We start from the raw sequence: 13322 nt of genomic DNA on the forward strand, positions 1-13322 counted from the left end.
GCAAGGTGATTCCATTTTCCACATTTAGTACACTTTGCCTTTAGCTAGGCAATTTCCTTGTACAATTTTGTATCCGCAATATCCACATGTTTGGGGCATTTTGAGTATGTGTCGCTGTTTTGGAGTTATGTCTCTCCGTTCTAAAACGCGCTCTCTGCGCACCGGAGGTGTCCTTTGATGTCTGCGTGCACTGCTTGTTCACGTGATGCGCTCGTGCTGCCGCGCGAAATGGTTTTCATCTGAGCCTGTGCTAGCTCGTGAGATCTGGCTATGTCGATAGCTTTGTCCAGCGTTACCTCAGACCCAACATTCAAAAGTTTCTCTCACTCGCGGTGAGTGTATTCCAAATACAATACGGTCCCTGACCATCTCATCCTTGTTTGCATAATCAGTCTTTCACAAGCAGACGCAGTTCTGTCACAAACTTTTCAAAAGACTCGCTAGCTCCCTGTACTTTCTCATGGAATTTGTACCTAGCGAAAATCGTATTGGTCTTCGGCACAACATATGCTTCAAAACGATCGTAGTATGTTTTCAGTACCCTTGATTCAGCCTCGGTAAGTGTCCATGTGTTGTAAATATCTCTCCCTTTTTTACCGATCCAGAGGAGTAGGTAGCTGCACTTTTCCTCTTCTCTTTCCTTCAGAGGACCCGTGAACATGAGCTCCACATGCTGTTTGTACTTACCCATGCATCGGGTAAGTTTGTAGACTCCCAGTCCATTCGAGGTAAAGGAACTCCAGAAAAATCCATCTTTTAAGACCTTTTACTCTGACACCATGTTTTGTTTTGCACACTTTGTACAAAATAATAAAATGCAGTACTACAGGATATTTCTTAATGTGAACCTAACTCACAGCTAAAAAATGTTAAGAAAGCAATCCAATGTCATTTGTTGCCTAGACTTTACTGCAAATGACACTCGTCTTGAGAAAAAACAATACACTAATATTGCAGTTAGCCATGACAGCCTTTATAATAGAACGCTTGTGACCACACACATAAATATTATACTTGGGGAAAAAACATCTTAAAGTAGAAATGAAATGAAACAAACTGGCATTCTATTTTTGCTCTTTTATCGCCACTATAGACATCGATCAAGTGCACAAGGCTACATGTGTGCAAAAATAACATTCACTGAAAAAAAAAAAAAAAAGTATAATCTCCCTCACGTTACTGTCAAGTTCAACACAACAAAAGCAATATATTTGGGCTACACTGCACATTATTATATTGTACACTTTCTGCCTGTGGACATCTGTTCCACAATGTGCCAGCAAAAGTGAGAAAGAGGGAAAGTGTGTGGTGTTCCTTTCACCTCAATAGTGGCATCAAGTTTAAGCCAGGTCCAGCTCCAGCTACACTTGATCCCTGAATACACTTGTTTAACAAGCAACGCCTCATTTTCACCTAATTCTGAAAATTAACCACATACTGTAGGGGGAAAACATTAGTTAACAGATAGTGGTTAGTTCGTTAACATTTCACAAAGGATCCAGTAAGCAACTAACCTGTTATAGCTTGAGGAATGGCAAGGAGTCGTACACCAGTCGACTCTGCCGCACGAGCATGTTTTTGCGGCACAGTCGATAGCACGCCGGACTTCGGGCTAGAAGGTCGAGGGTTCGAGACCTGCTCCCTGCTGTTTCATTACAATAGCGAATTGGTTATTGTAATATTCATATGTGTAAACATACTGAATTATAATTGGATGCATTTTACCGCCATATCATACTGTGCTATGATTGGTTAAGACCACCCAAATGGTTAGGTGATGGTCAGTTTGATCCTGGTTGGCGATACGTGAACATGCCAGTTATAGCTAGCTAATAAAGAGCTACGTTAACTTCTACTTGGTCACAATCCCGGATCCGGGAGCACCCTCATCAGTAAAAATGCTGACTAGCATAGCCTAGCATAGCGCCACAAGTAAATACTAGCATCTAAATATCATGAAATCACAAGTCCAAGACACCAGATGAAAGATACACATCTTGTGAATCCAGCCATCATTTCCGATTTTTAAAATGCAAAATGAGTTGTTTTACTCACAGATATAATTCAAACGGTTTTAGAAACTAGAGAGTGTTTTCTATCCAATAGTAATAATAATATGCATATTGTACGAGCAAGAATTGAGTACGAGGCAGTTTAATTTGGGAACGATTTTTTACAAAGTGAAAACAGCGCCCCCCTATTGAGAAAAGGTTAACCACTTTATTTTACACACAGAGACTGATCATGTAGATCATATTATTTTTTGTTTAATTAGTTAACCTGCATTTCCCCCTAGCAGGGATTGCTTTGCATGTTTCAGTGCAACAAAAAAAAGTGTCACCTTTTTGGGCCCTCAGCAGTTTGCATCCCATGCACCTAGGATGCCACCTTTCAAACAAGTCAGTTCATTAAATTTCTGCCCTGCTAGAGCTGCCCAGGTCAACTGTAAGTGCTGTTATTGTGAAGTGGACACGTCTAGGAGCAACAACGGCTCAGCTGCGAAGTGGAAGGCCACACAAGTTCACAGAACGGGACAGCCGCGTGCTGAAGCGCGTAACAATTGTCTGTCCTCAGTTGCAATACTCACTACAGAATTCCAAACTGCCTCTGGAAGAAACATCAGCACAATAACTGTTCGTCGGAAGCTTCATGAAATGGATTTCCATGGCCGTGCAGCCGCACACAAGCCTAAGATCACCATGCGCAATGTCAAGCGTTGGCTGGAGGAGTGTAAAGCTCGCCGCCATTGGACTCTGGAACAATGGAAATGCGTTCTCTGGAGTGATGAATCACACTTCACGATCTGGCAGTCCAATGGACAAATCTGGGTTTGGCAGATGCCAGGGAAACGCTACCTGCTCCAATGCATAGTGCCAACTGTATAGTTTGGTGGAGGAGGAATAATGGTCCGGGGCTGTTTTTCATGGTTCGGGCTAGGCCCCTTAGTTCCCGTGACGGGAAATCTTAACGCTACAGCATACAATGACATAGTACACGATTCTGTGTTTCCAACTTTGTGGCAACAGTTTTGGGAAGTCCTTTCCTGTTTCAGCATAACAATGCCCCCGTGCACAAAGTGAGTTCCATACAGAAATGGTTTGTCGAGATCGGTGTGGAAGAACTTGACTGGCATACACAGAGCCCTGACCTCAAATTCATTGAGATGAATTGGAACGCCGACTGTCCGCCAGGCCTAATCGCACAACATCAGTGCCCGACCTCAGTAATGCTCTTGTGACTGAATGGAAGCAAGTCCCCGACGCAATGTTCCAACATCTCGTGGCAAGCCTTCCCAGAAGAGCAGAGGCTGTTATAGCAACAAAGAGGGGACCAACTCCATATTAATGCCCATGATTTTGGAATGAGATGTTCGACAAGCAGGTGTCCACTAGAGGTCGACCGATTATGATTTTTCAACGCCTATGCCGATTATTGGAGGACCAAAAAAAGCCGATTAATCGGCCGTTAAAAAAAAAAAAAAAAAGTTTTTTAAATTATTTTAATTAAAAAATGTATTTATTATCTTTTGGTCCTGCCCCGCAATCGAAACTTATTGGGGAGAAATAAGATCTAACATTGGAAAAATAATGGGATTTGACATAGAACAAACATTCATTTCTTTGTACTTGGGTGAAATACCTGATAACTTACACAATAGACAAAAGTACCTCTTGAAGGTCCTACTGGCAGCCAGTAAAAAGGCTGTCACTAGGAAATGGCTACAAAAAGACCCTCCCACAGTGACACAATGGATAGACATTGTAGAAGAAATACACCACATGGAGCGTATGACCTTTGCTTTAAGAACTCAACAGGAGAGAGGTCAGGAATACTGGGAAAAATGGGTTTTGTACTTGGAAAAGGTCTAATTCAAAGATGCCAATGTAACTAATATGATGATATGATGATGAAGGTATGAAGTGCACTGTAACTGCCAGATCTTTTTTGTTGTTCTTTTATTTTACTTTATTTGTACTTTCTTTGTGTTCCTACAATAAAAACAAAGTATAAAAAATGTATTTATTTGTAATAATGACAATTACAACAATACTGAATGAACACTTATTTTAACTTAATATAATACATCAATAAAATCTACTTAGCCTCAAATAAATAATGAAACATGTTCAATTTGGTTTAATGCAAAAACAAAGTGTTGGAGAAGAAAGTAAAAGTGCAATATGTGCCATGTAAAAAAGCTAACGTTTAAGTTCCTTGCTCAGAACATGAGAACATATGAAAGCTGGTGGTTTCTTTTAACATGAGTCTTCAATATTCCTAGGTAAGAAGTTTTAGGTTGTAGTTATTATAGGACTATTTCTCTCTATACCATTTGTTTTTCATATACCTTTGACTATTGGATGTTCTTATAGGCCAGTGTAACAGTATAGCTTCCGTCCCTCTCCTCGCCCCTACCTGGACTCGAACCAGGAACACATCGACAACAGCCACCCTTGAAGCATCGTTACCCATCGCTCCACAAAAGCTGCGGCCCTCGCAGAGCAAGGGGAATGTTGATATCACAAGTTTACTGGAGAACTGAGACGAAGTAGAGACTCTGGACAGGGTGGATAAGGTTTAATAAAAAGCAGTTTATTCAGAGGTAAAGATATCTGAAATAGCGTGCACGGACTCGTTCATCAAGCTCAAATGGAACTTTCTGAAAGAAGCCCTCTAAACATTTTGTGCAGACATTATATATGATAAATGAAGTAGGTTGAGTCTGGTAGATCTGGTCTTCTGGTTGGTCCTGATGAGTTGGGCGAGGTCCCCTTCAGGCTAGTATCACTGTCCCATTGGCTCTGAGTAGAGTTCTTTTTTTTTTTTTTTCTTTGTCAGCTAAAACAGGAGTTTAGGTGTGTGCGTAGATGTTCCTATTTTGACATATCTGTGTGTCTCTGTGAAATGTTCAGCTAAAACAGGAGATTTTGTGTGTGCGTAGACGTTCCTGTTTTATCAGTTTTTATGAAAGGTTTGCCTCAGCCCTCTGTCCTTGGGTGTGTGTGTCTCTCAGTATCTCGTGAAATGCAGACCCAAGCACCCTTTTGATCAAGGCATTTCCTGCTTTATCAGTGTTTATGAAAGGTCTGTGCCAGCCCTCTGTCCTTGGGTGTGTGTGGGTCTCAGTATCTGCTTATGAGTTTGTGAGAAACCCTGTTTTGAAAGAAGTTAGTTATAACAACGTAATAGCAATATGCTTGTGTTATTTTAAATGGTATTTATTACAGGAACAACTACTTCAAGGTCTCAGAGCGAGTAACGTCACCGATTGAAACGCTATTAGTGTGCACCCCGCTAACTAGCTAGCCATTTCACATCGGTTACATCAGCCTAATCTCGGGAGTTGATAGGCTTGAAGTCATAAACAGCTCAATGCTTGGAAGCACAGGGAAGAGCTGCTGGCAAACGCACAAAAGTGCTGTTTGAATGAATGCTTACGAGCCTGCTGCTGCCTACCACCGCTCGGTCAGACTGCTCTATCAAATATCAAATCATAGACTTAATTATAACATAATAACACACAGAAATACAAGCCTTACGTCATTAATATGGTCAAATCTGGAAACTATCATTTCAAAAACAAAACGTTTATTCTTTCAGTGAAATACAGAACCGTTACGTATTTTATCTAACGGGTGGCATCCATAAGTCTAAATATTCCTGTTACATTGAAGGTTGTGCAATGTTATGTCATAATTACGTAAAATTCTGGCAAATTAGTTCGCAACGAGCCAGGCGGCCCAAACCGATGCATATAGCCTGACTCTGTTGCACAGAATGCAAGAGAAGTGAAACAATTTCCCTAGAAATTCATGTTAGCAGGCAATATTAACTAAATATGCAGGTTTAAAAAATATATACTTGTGTATTGATTTTAAGAAAGGCGTATAATATCAACCATTTGTAGTTAACTAGTGATTATGTTAAGATTGATTGTTTTTTATAAGATAAGTTTAATGCTAGCTAGCACCTTACCTTGGCTCCTTGCTGCACTCGCATAACAGGTAATCAGTCTGCCACGCAGTCTCCTCGTGGAGTGCAATGTAATCGGCCATGATCGGTGTCCAGAAATGCCGATTACCGATTGTTATGAAAACTTGAAATCGGCCATAATTATTCGGCCATTCAGATTAATCGGTCGACCTCTAGTGTCCACATACTTTTGGTCATGTAGTGTATGTACAATTAATATGTGAATTAACAGTCTTAAAGGACAAGGTGTCACGACTTCCGCCGAAGTCGGCTCCTCTCCTTGATCGGGCGGTGGTCGACGTCACCGGCTTTCTAGCCATCGCCGCTCCATTTTTCATGTATCCATTTGTTTTGTCTTGTTCCCTGCACACCTGGTTTTCATTCCCCAATCAATCCATATGTATTTATTCCTCTGTTCCCCATCATGTCTTTGTGTAAGATTGTTTGTGTTACGTGTATTTTGGTATTGTGGTTATTGTTACGCGCATTACTTTTTGTCTATGTTCGGGCACATTTTATGTTACTTTGTGCTGTCATTTTGGACCGGAATAAAAAGTGCGCCTGTTCACTACACTCTGCTCTCCTGCACCTGACTTCGCCTCCAATACACACTCCTAACACAAGGTAAAATCTCTGCCCTGGAATTTGTGTAGTATTTACACCACACAATAAGTGGATCTGCTCAGTGCTCACACATCCCTTCTAACATTATCCATAATATCATTCCAAGTATATCTACGAAGACGACAAATCGGGTTTTTAAAATAGTGACTCCTGGTCAGGTATTACCGATGGGGTCAATCCAGATGCCCAGGTCAGAGGGGCTGAGGGGTATGTGGAGGTCGTCTGTGCCTGTGAGTTTGAGCGTAGCGTCCTGGTGGATGGCACACGCCAGGAGAGTCGCCGCCATCTGGTCCCCGTCCAGCACCGTGGCCAGCAACGCGGCCGTCTCCTTCTCTGTCCCACACACTGTGACTATCACACTCTCACCTGGGATGCACGCATGAACACAGAGCCAACAGGTAGTCGACAAGTCCAGTGTTATTAAAAAATTAGATGGTATAGTGGAATTGCTGATCTTACCTATCTGTGTAGTAAGTAACACTGTTATTACCCAAGTAGCTGTATATGTTTCATAGTAATAATAGTAATTGTGGATGCTGTTTCTACTAACCTAGTCCATTTTCAAACTTGTTAGACTCCTCTCCTTGTATATGATCAATAATTTCGGGAAACTAAGGTAAAACATAATAAAAACCAGTGGAGGGGTTAGGGTTGCCAAAAACATTTGATCATACTAGAGAGGGATATGCCACAAATCCTTCAGAGGGTTGCCTGGATTTCAGACATGAAACAATCCTCATGATAACATGAGAAGTGTTTTGGTTCCTGTACCTGAGCTCCAACATCATGGCGGATCATCTCTTGGATTACCACATCGGCCAGCGTCTTGAAGTCCTGGACAAACTTCTTGTTCTTGTCCACCCCAGTCTTCTCCTGGATCAGCAGCTGGAAGAGAGGGGCTTCCTGCCTGCACACACGGGCCACGTTGGCCGCCTTCTCTGCCACACGCAGCAGCAGCTTCAGCAGATCAGCCATACCTAACTGACACCTGACCTGAGTGAGAGGGTTAACACATTAAATACCTACGTGTAGGCTAGAGGGTCCATAGATAGTACCTTAGATATGGGATCAGAATTTCTGGAAGAAGGTGTTTTCCAAAAAACATGTTGTGCCACGGCGTGGCTGAACTGAGGGGTTACAATTTTATAATTATAGCCTCTCAAATGATGAAACCAGGACATCTCTACGTGACTGCAAAGGAAAAGAATGACCCCATTTAATAAGAAATAACCTAACCTGTTTAATGAAGCCACGCACTCTATCCACATGCAAACTGTATCCACATACAAAAACTTCAAAGAAGTCCAGTCGCCTAAAACTTATCTTTCTGGTTCCTCCTCGCTGCTGTAAGTCAAAACAATCTATGGCATTTGGGCAAGTTGATGCAGCTGTGTGGTTGCCCCATTGGGTATTTTTGTACAGCCAGTGTTTCTCTGGTTATGGCCCTGCTAACAAGTTGTTTGGAGACAAACAATTCAAGAGTTACTCTGATTACAATCTTCAAATATGACTAGAGTGCACGGTCAAGAATAGGCTACTACAGAGAACACCAGTTTACTAACACAGAAAACTGCAAAAGTTTCCAGTTTGTATCAAGAATGGTCCACCACCCAAAGGACATCCAGCCAACTTGACACAACTGCAGGAAGCATTGGAGTCAACATGGGCCAGCATCCCTGTGGAATGCTTTCGACACCTTGTAGTCCATGCCCTGACGAATTGAGGCTATTCTGGGGTTCTTAATGTTTAATACACTCACTGTAAATGCTAAATAATTTCAATTGTAATTGCGTCGCCAGTCACTCAGTAATGTCTTACCTCCATCCACAGTGCATTCGGAAAGTATTCAGACCCCTTGACTTTTTTCACATTTAGTTACATTACAGCCTTTATTCTAAAATGGGCTAAATAGTTTCCCCCCCTCATCAATCTACACACAATACCCCATAATGACAAAGCAAAAACTTTTTTATTTATTAAAAATAAGAAACTGAAATAAATATTCAGACCCTTTACTCAGTACTTTCTTGAAGCACCTTTGGCAGCGATTACAGCCTTGAGTCCTCTTTGGTATGATGCTACAAGCTTGGCACACCTATATTTGGGGAGTTTCTCCCATTCTTCTCTGCATATCCTCTCAAGCTCTGTCAGGCTGGATGTGGGAGCATCGCTGCACAGCTATTTTCAGGTCTCCCCAGAGATGTTAGATCGGGTTCAAGTCTGGGCTCTGGCTGGGCCACTCAAGGACATTCAGAGACTTGTCCCAAAGCCACTCCTGCATTGTCTTGGCTGTGTACTAGGGTCATTGTCATGTTGGAAGGTATACGTTTGCCCCAGTCTAAGGTCCCGAGCAAGTTTTCATCAAGGATCTCTGTACTTTGCTCCGTTCACCTTCCCTCGATCCTGACTAGTCTCCTAGTCTCTGCCGCTGAAAAACATCCCCACAGCATGATGCTGCCACCTCCATGCTTCACCGTAGGGATGGTGCCAGGTTTCCTCCAGATGTGACGCTTGGAGTTCAATCTTGGTTTCATCAGACCAGAGAACCTTGTTTCTCACGGTCTGAGTCTTTAGGTGCCTTTTGGCAAACTCCATGCAGGCTGTCATGTGCCTCTTACCGAGGAGGGGCTTCCGTCTGGTCACTCTACCATAAAGGCCTGATTGGTGGAGTGCTGCAGAGATTGTTGTACTTCTGGAAGGTTCTCCCATCTCCCAACTCTGGAGCTCTGTCAGAGTGACCATTGGATTCTTGGTCACCTCCCTGACCAAGGCCCTTCTCCCCCGATTGCTCAGTTTGGCCAGGCAGCCAGCCAGCTCTAGGAAGTGTCTTGGTGGTTCCAATCTTCTTCCATTTAAGAATAACAAATGCCACTGTGTTCTTGGGGACCTTCAATGATGCATAAATGTTTTTATACTCTTCCCCAGATCTGTGCCTCGACACAATCTTGTCTTGGAGCTCTATGGCCAATTCCTTCAACCTCATGGCTTGTTTTTTTGCTCTGACATGCACTTTCAACTGTGTGACCTTATATATTACATTTACATTTAAGTCATTTAGCAGACGCTCTTATCCAGAGCGACTTACAAATTGGTGCATTCACCTTATGATATCCAGTGGAACAACCACTTTACAATAGTGCATCTAACTCTTTTAAGGGGGAGGGGGGGGGTTAGAAGGATTACTTTATCCTATCCTAGGTATTCCTTAAAGAGGTGGGGTTTCAGGTGTCTCCGGAAGGTGGTGATTGACTCCGCTGACCTGGGAGTTTGTTCCACCATTGGGGTGCCAGGGCAGCGAACAGTTTTGACTGGGCTGAGCGGGAACTGTACTTCCTCAGAGGTAGGGAGGCGAGCAGGCCAGAGGTGGATGAACGCAGTGCCCTTGTTTGGGTGTAGGGCCTGATCAGAGCCTGAAGGTACGGAGGTGCCGTTCCCCTCACAGCTCCGTAGGCAAGCACCATGGTCTTGTAGCGGATGCGAGCTTCAACTGGAAGCCAGTGGAGAGAGCGGAGGAGCGGGGTGACGTGAGAGAACTTGGGAAGGTTGAACACCAGACGGGCTGCGGCGTTCTGGATGAGTTGTAGGGGTTTAATAGCACAGGCAGGGAGCCCAGCCAACAGCGAGTTGCAGTAATCCAGACGGGAGATGACAAGTGCCTGGATTAGGACCTGCGCCGCTTCCTGTGTGAGGCAGGGTCGTACTCTGCGAATGTTGTAGAGCATGAACCTACAGGAACGGGTCACCGCCTTGATGTGAGTTGAGAACGACAGGGTGTTGTCCAGGATCACGCCAAGGTTCTTAGCACTCTGGGAGGAGGACACAATGGAGTTGTCAACCGTGATGGCGAGATCATGGAACGGGCAGTCCTTCCCCGGGAGGAAGAGCAGCTCCGTCTTGCCGAGGTTCAGCTTGAGGTGGTGATCCGTCATCCACACTGATATGTCTGCCAGACATGCAGAGATGCGATTCGCCACCTGGTTATCAGAGGGGGGAAAGGAGAAGATTAATTGTCTGTCGTCTGCATAGCAATGATAGGAGAGACCATGTGAGGATATGACAGAGCCAAGTGACTTGGTGTATAGCGAGAATAGGAGAGGGCCTAGAACAGAGCCCTGGGGGACACCAGTGGTGAGAGCACGTGGTGCGGAGACAGATTCTCGCCACGCCACCTGGTAGGAGCGACCTGTCAGGTAGGACGCAATCCAAGCGTGGGCCGAGCCGGAGATGCCCAGCTCGGAGAGGGTGGAGAGGAGGATCTGATGGTTCACAGTATCAAAGGCAGCCGATAGGTCTAGAAGGATGAGAGCAGAGGAGAGAGAGTTAGCTTTAGCAGTGCGGAGCGCCTCCGTGACACAGAGAAGAGCAGTCTCAGTTGAATGACTAGTCTTGAAACCTGACTGATTTGGATCAAGAAGGTAATTCTGAGAGAGATAGCAGGAGAGCTGGCCAAGGACGGCACGTTCAAGAGTTTTGGAGAAAAAAGAAAGAAGGGATACCGGTCTGTAGTTGTTGACATCGGAGGGATCGAGTGTAGGTTTTTTCAGAAGGGGTGCAATTCTCGCTCTCTTGAAGACGGAAGGGACGTAGCCAGCGGTCAAGGATGAGTTGATGAGCGAGGTGAGGTAAGGGAGAAGGTCTCCGGAAATGGTCTGGAGAAGAGAGGAGGGGATAGGGTCAAGCGGGCAGGTTGTTGGGCTGCCGGCCGTCACAAGACGCGAGATTTCATCTGGAGAGAGGGGGGAGAAAGAGGTCAAAGCACAGGGTAGGGCAGTGTGAGCAGAACCAGCGGTGTCGTTTGACTTAGCAAACGAGGATCGGATGTCGTCGACCTTCTTTTCAAAATGGTTGACGAAGTCATCTGCAGAGAGGGAGGAGGGGGGAGGAGGGGGAGGAGGATTCAGGAGGGAGGAGAAGGTGGCAAAGAGCTTCCTAGGGTTAGAGGCAGATGCTTGGAATTTAGAGTGGTAGAAAGTGGCTTTAGCAGCAGAGACAGAAGAGGAGAATGTAGAGAGGAGGGAGTGAAAGGATGCCAGGTCCGCAGGGAGGCGAGTTTTCCTCCATTTCCGCTCGGCTGCCCGGAGCCCTGTTCTGTGAGCTCGCAGTGAGTCGTCGAGCCACGGAGCAGGAGGGGAGGACCGAGCCGGCCTGGAGGATAGGGGACATAGATAGTCAAAGGATGCAGAAAGGGAGGAGAGGAGGGTTGAGGAGGCTGAATCAGGAGATAGGTTGGAGAAGGTTTGAGCAGAGGGAAGAGATGATAGGATGGAAGAGGAGAGAGTAGCGGGGGAGAGAGAGCGAAGGTTGGGACGGCGCGATACCATCCGAGTAGGGGCAGTGTGGGAAGTGTTGGATGAGAGCGAGAGGGAAAAGGATACAAGGTAGTGGTCGGAGACTTGGAGGGTTGCAATGAGTTGCAATGAGATTAGTGGAAGAACAGCATCTAGTAAAGATGAGGTCAAGCGTATTGCCTGCCTTGTGAGTAGGGGGGGAAGGTGAGAGGGTGAGGTCAAAAGAGGAGAGGAGTGGAAAGAAGGAGGCAGAGAGGAATGAGTCAAAGGTAGACGTGGGGAGGTTAAAGTCACCCAGAACTGTGAGAGGTGAGCCATCCTCAGGAAAGGAACTTATCAGGGCGTCAAGCTCATTGATGAACTCTCCAAGGGAACCTGGAGGGCGATAAATGATAAGGATGTTAAGCTTGAAAGGGCTGGTAACTGTGACAGCATGGAATTCAAAGGAGGCGATAGACAGATGGGTCAGGGGAGAAAGAGAGAATGTCCACTTGGGAGAGATGAGGATCCCAGTGCCACCACCCCGCTGACCAGAAGCTCTCGGGGTGTGCGAGAACACGTGGGCAGACGAGGAGAGAGCAGTAGGAGTAGCAGTGTTATCAGTGGTAATCCATGTTTCCGTCAGTGCCAAGAAGTCGAGGGACTGGAGGGACGCATAGGCTGAGATGAACTCTGCCTTGTTGGCCGCAGATCGGCAGTTCCAGAGGCTGCCGGAGACCTGGAACTCCACGTGGGTCGTGCGCGCTGGAACCACCAGGTTAGGGTAGCGGCGGCCACGCGGTGTGAAGCGTTTGTATGGTCTGTGCAGAGAGGAGAGAAGAGGGATAGACAGACACATAGTTGACAGGCTACAGAAGAGGCTACGCTAATGCAAAGGAGATTAGAATGACAAGTGGACTACACGTCTCGAATGTTCAGAAAGTTAAGCTTACGTTGCAAAAATAAAATAAAATCTTATTGACTAAAATGATATAGTACTGCTGGCGGTGAAGTAGGCTGGCTAGCAGTGGCTGCGTTGTTGACTTTGTTTGAAAGTGTAGCTGGCTAGGTAACCTCTAACTGGCTAGGTATCCTCGACAATTTCTCAAAACTACACAATTATCTTGGATACAAGGACAGCAAAGACAACTATGTAGCTAGCTAACACTACGCTAATCAAGTCGTTCCGTTGTAATGTAAGTTGTAATGTGAGTTTCTACAGTGCTGCTATTCGGTAGAAGTTGGCTAGCTAGCAGTGTTAGCTAGCAGTGTTGACTAGGTAGGGGAACGGCAGCGCGGCGGACGAAAATAGCTGGCTAGCTAACCGAATAATTACTCTAAACTACTCTAAGCTACACAATTATCTTAGATACAAAGATAGCAAAGACAACTATGTAGCTAGCTAACACTACACTAATCAAGTCGTTCCGTTGTAATGTAATCGTTTCTGCAGTGCTG

At 45.1% G+C, this 13322-nt stretch overlaps 1 protein-coding gene and 1 long non-coding RNA gene across 2 annotated transcripts in view; one reads left to right on the forward strand and one right to left on the reverse strand.

The window, feature by feature from the left end:
* Window positions 1-13322, reverse strand: part of LOC139535959 (inositol polyphosphate 1-phosphatase-like) — a 28217-nt gene that overhangs the window by 7194 nt on the left and 7701 nt on the right. Inside the window, exons 2-4 of the mRNA XM_071335964.1 lie at window positions 7369-7590; window positions 7148-7208; window positions 6763-6963 (exon numbers count right to left, since the gene is read on the reverse strand). Coding sequence (XP_071192065.1) covers window positions 6763-6963; window positions 7148-7208; window positions 7369-7572 — 466 coding nt within the window. The 5' untranslated portion in view covers window positions 7573-7590. The remainder of the gene's footprint in view (window positions 1-6762; window positions 6964-7147; window positions 7209-7368; window positions 7591-13322) is intronic.
* The window catches only part of LOC139535961 (uncharacterized), a 25914-nt gene continuing 12592 nt past the window's right edge, over window positions 1-13322 (forward strand). The window contains exons 1-2 of the long non-coding RNA XR_011667230.1: window positions 1-332; window positions 606-698. This is a non-coding gene — a long non-coding RNA (uncharacterized lncRNA). The remainder of the gene's footprint in view (window positions 333-605; window positions 699-13322) is intronic.

Source organism: Salvelinus alpinus, chromosome 12 (assembly GCF_045679555.1).
Source record: "Salvelinus alpinus chromosome 12, SLU_Salpinus.1, whole genome shotgun sequence".
Taxonomy (NCBI): Eukaryota; Metazoa; Chordata; class Actinopteri; order Salmoniformes; family Salmonidae; genus Salvelinus; species Salvelinus alpinus.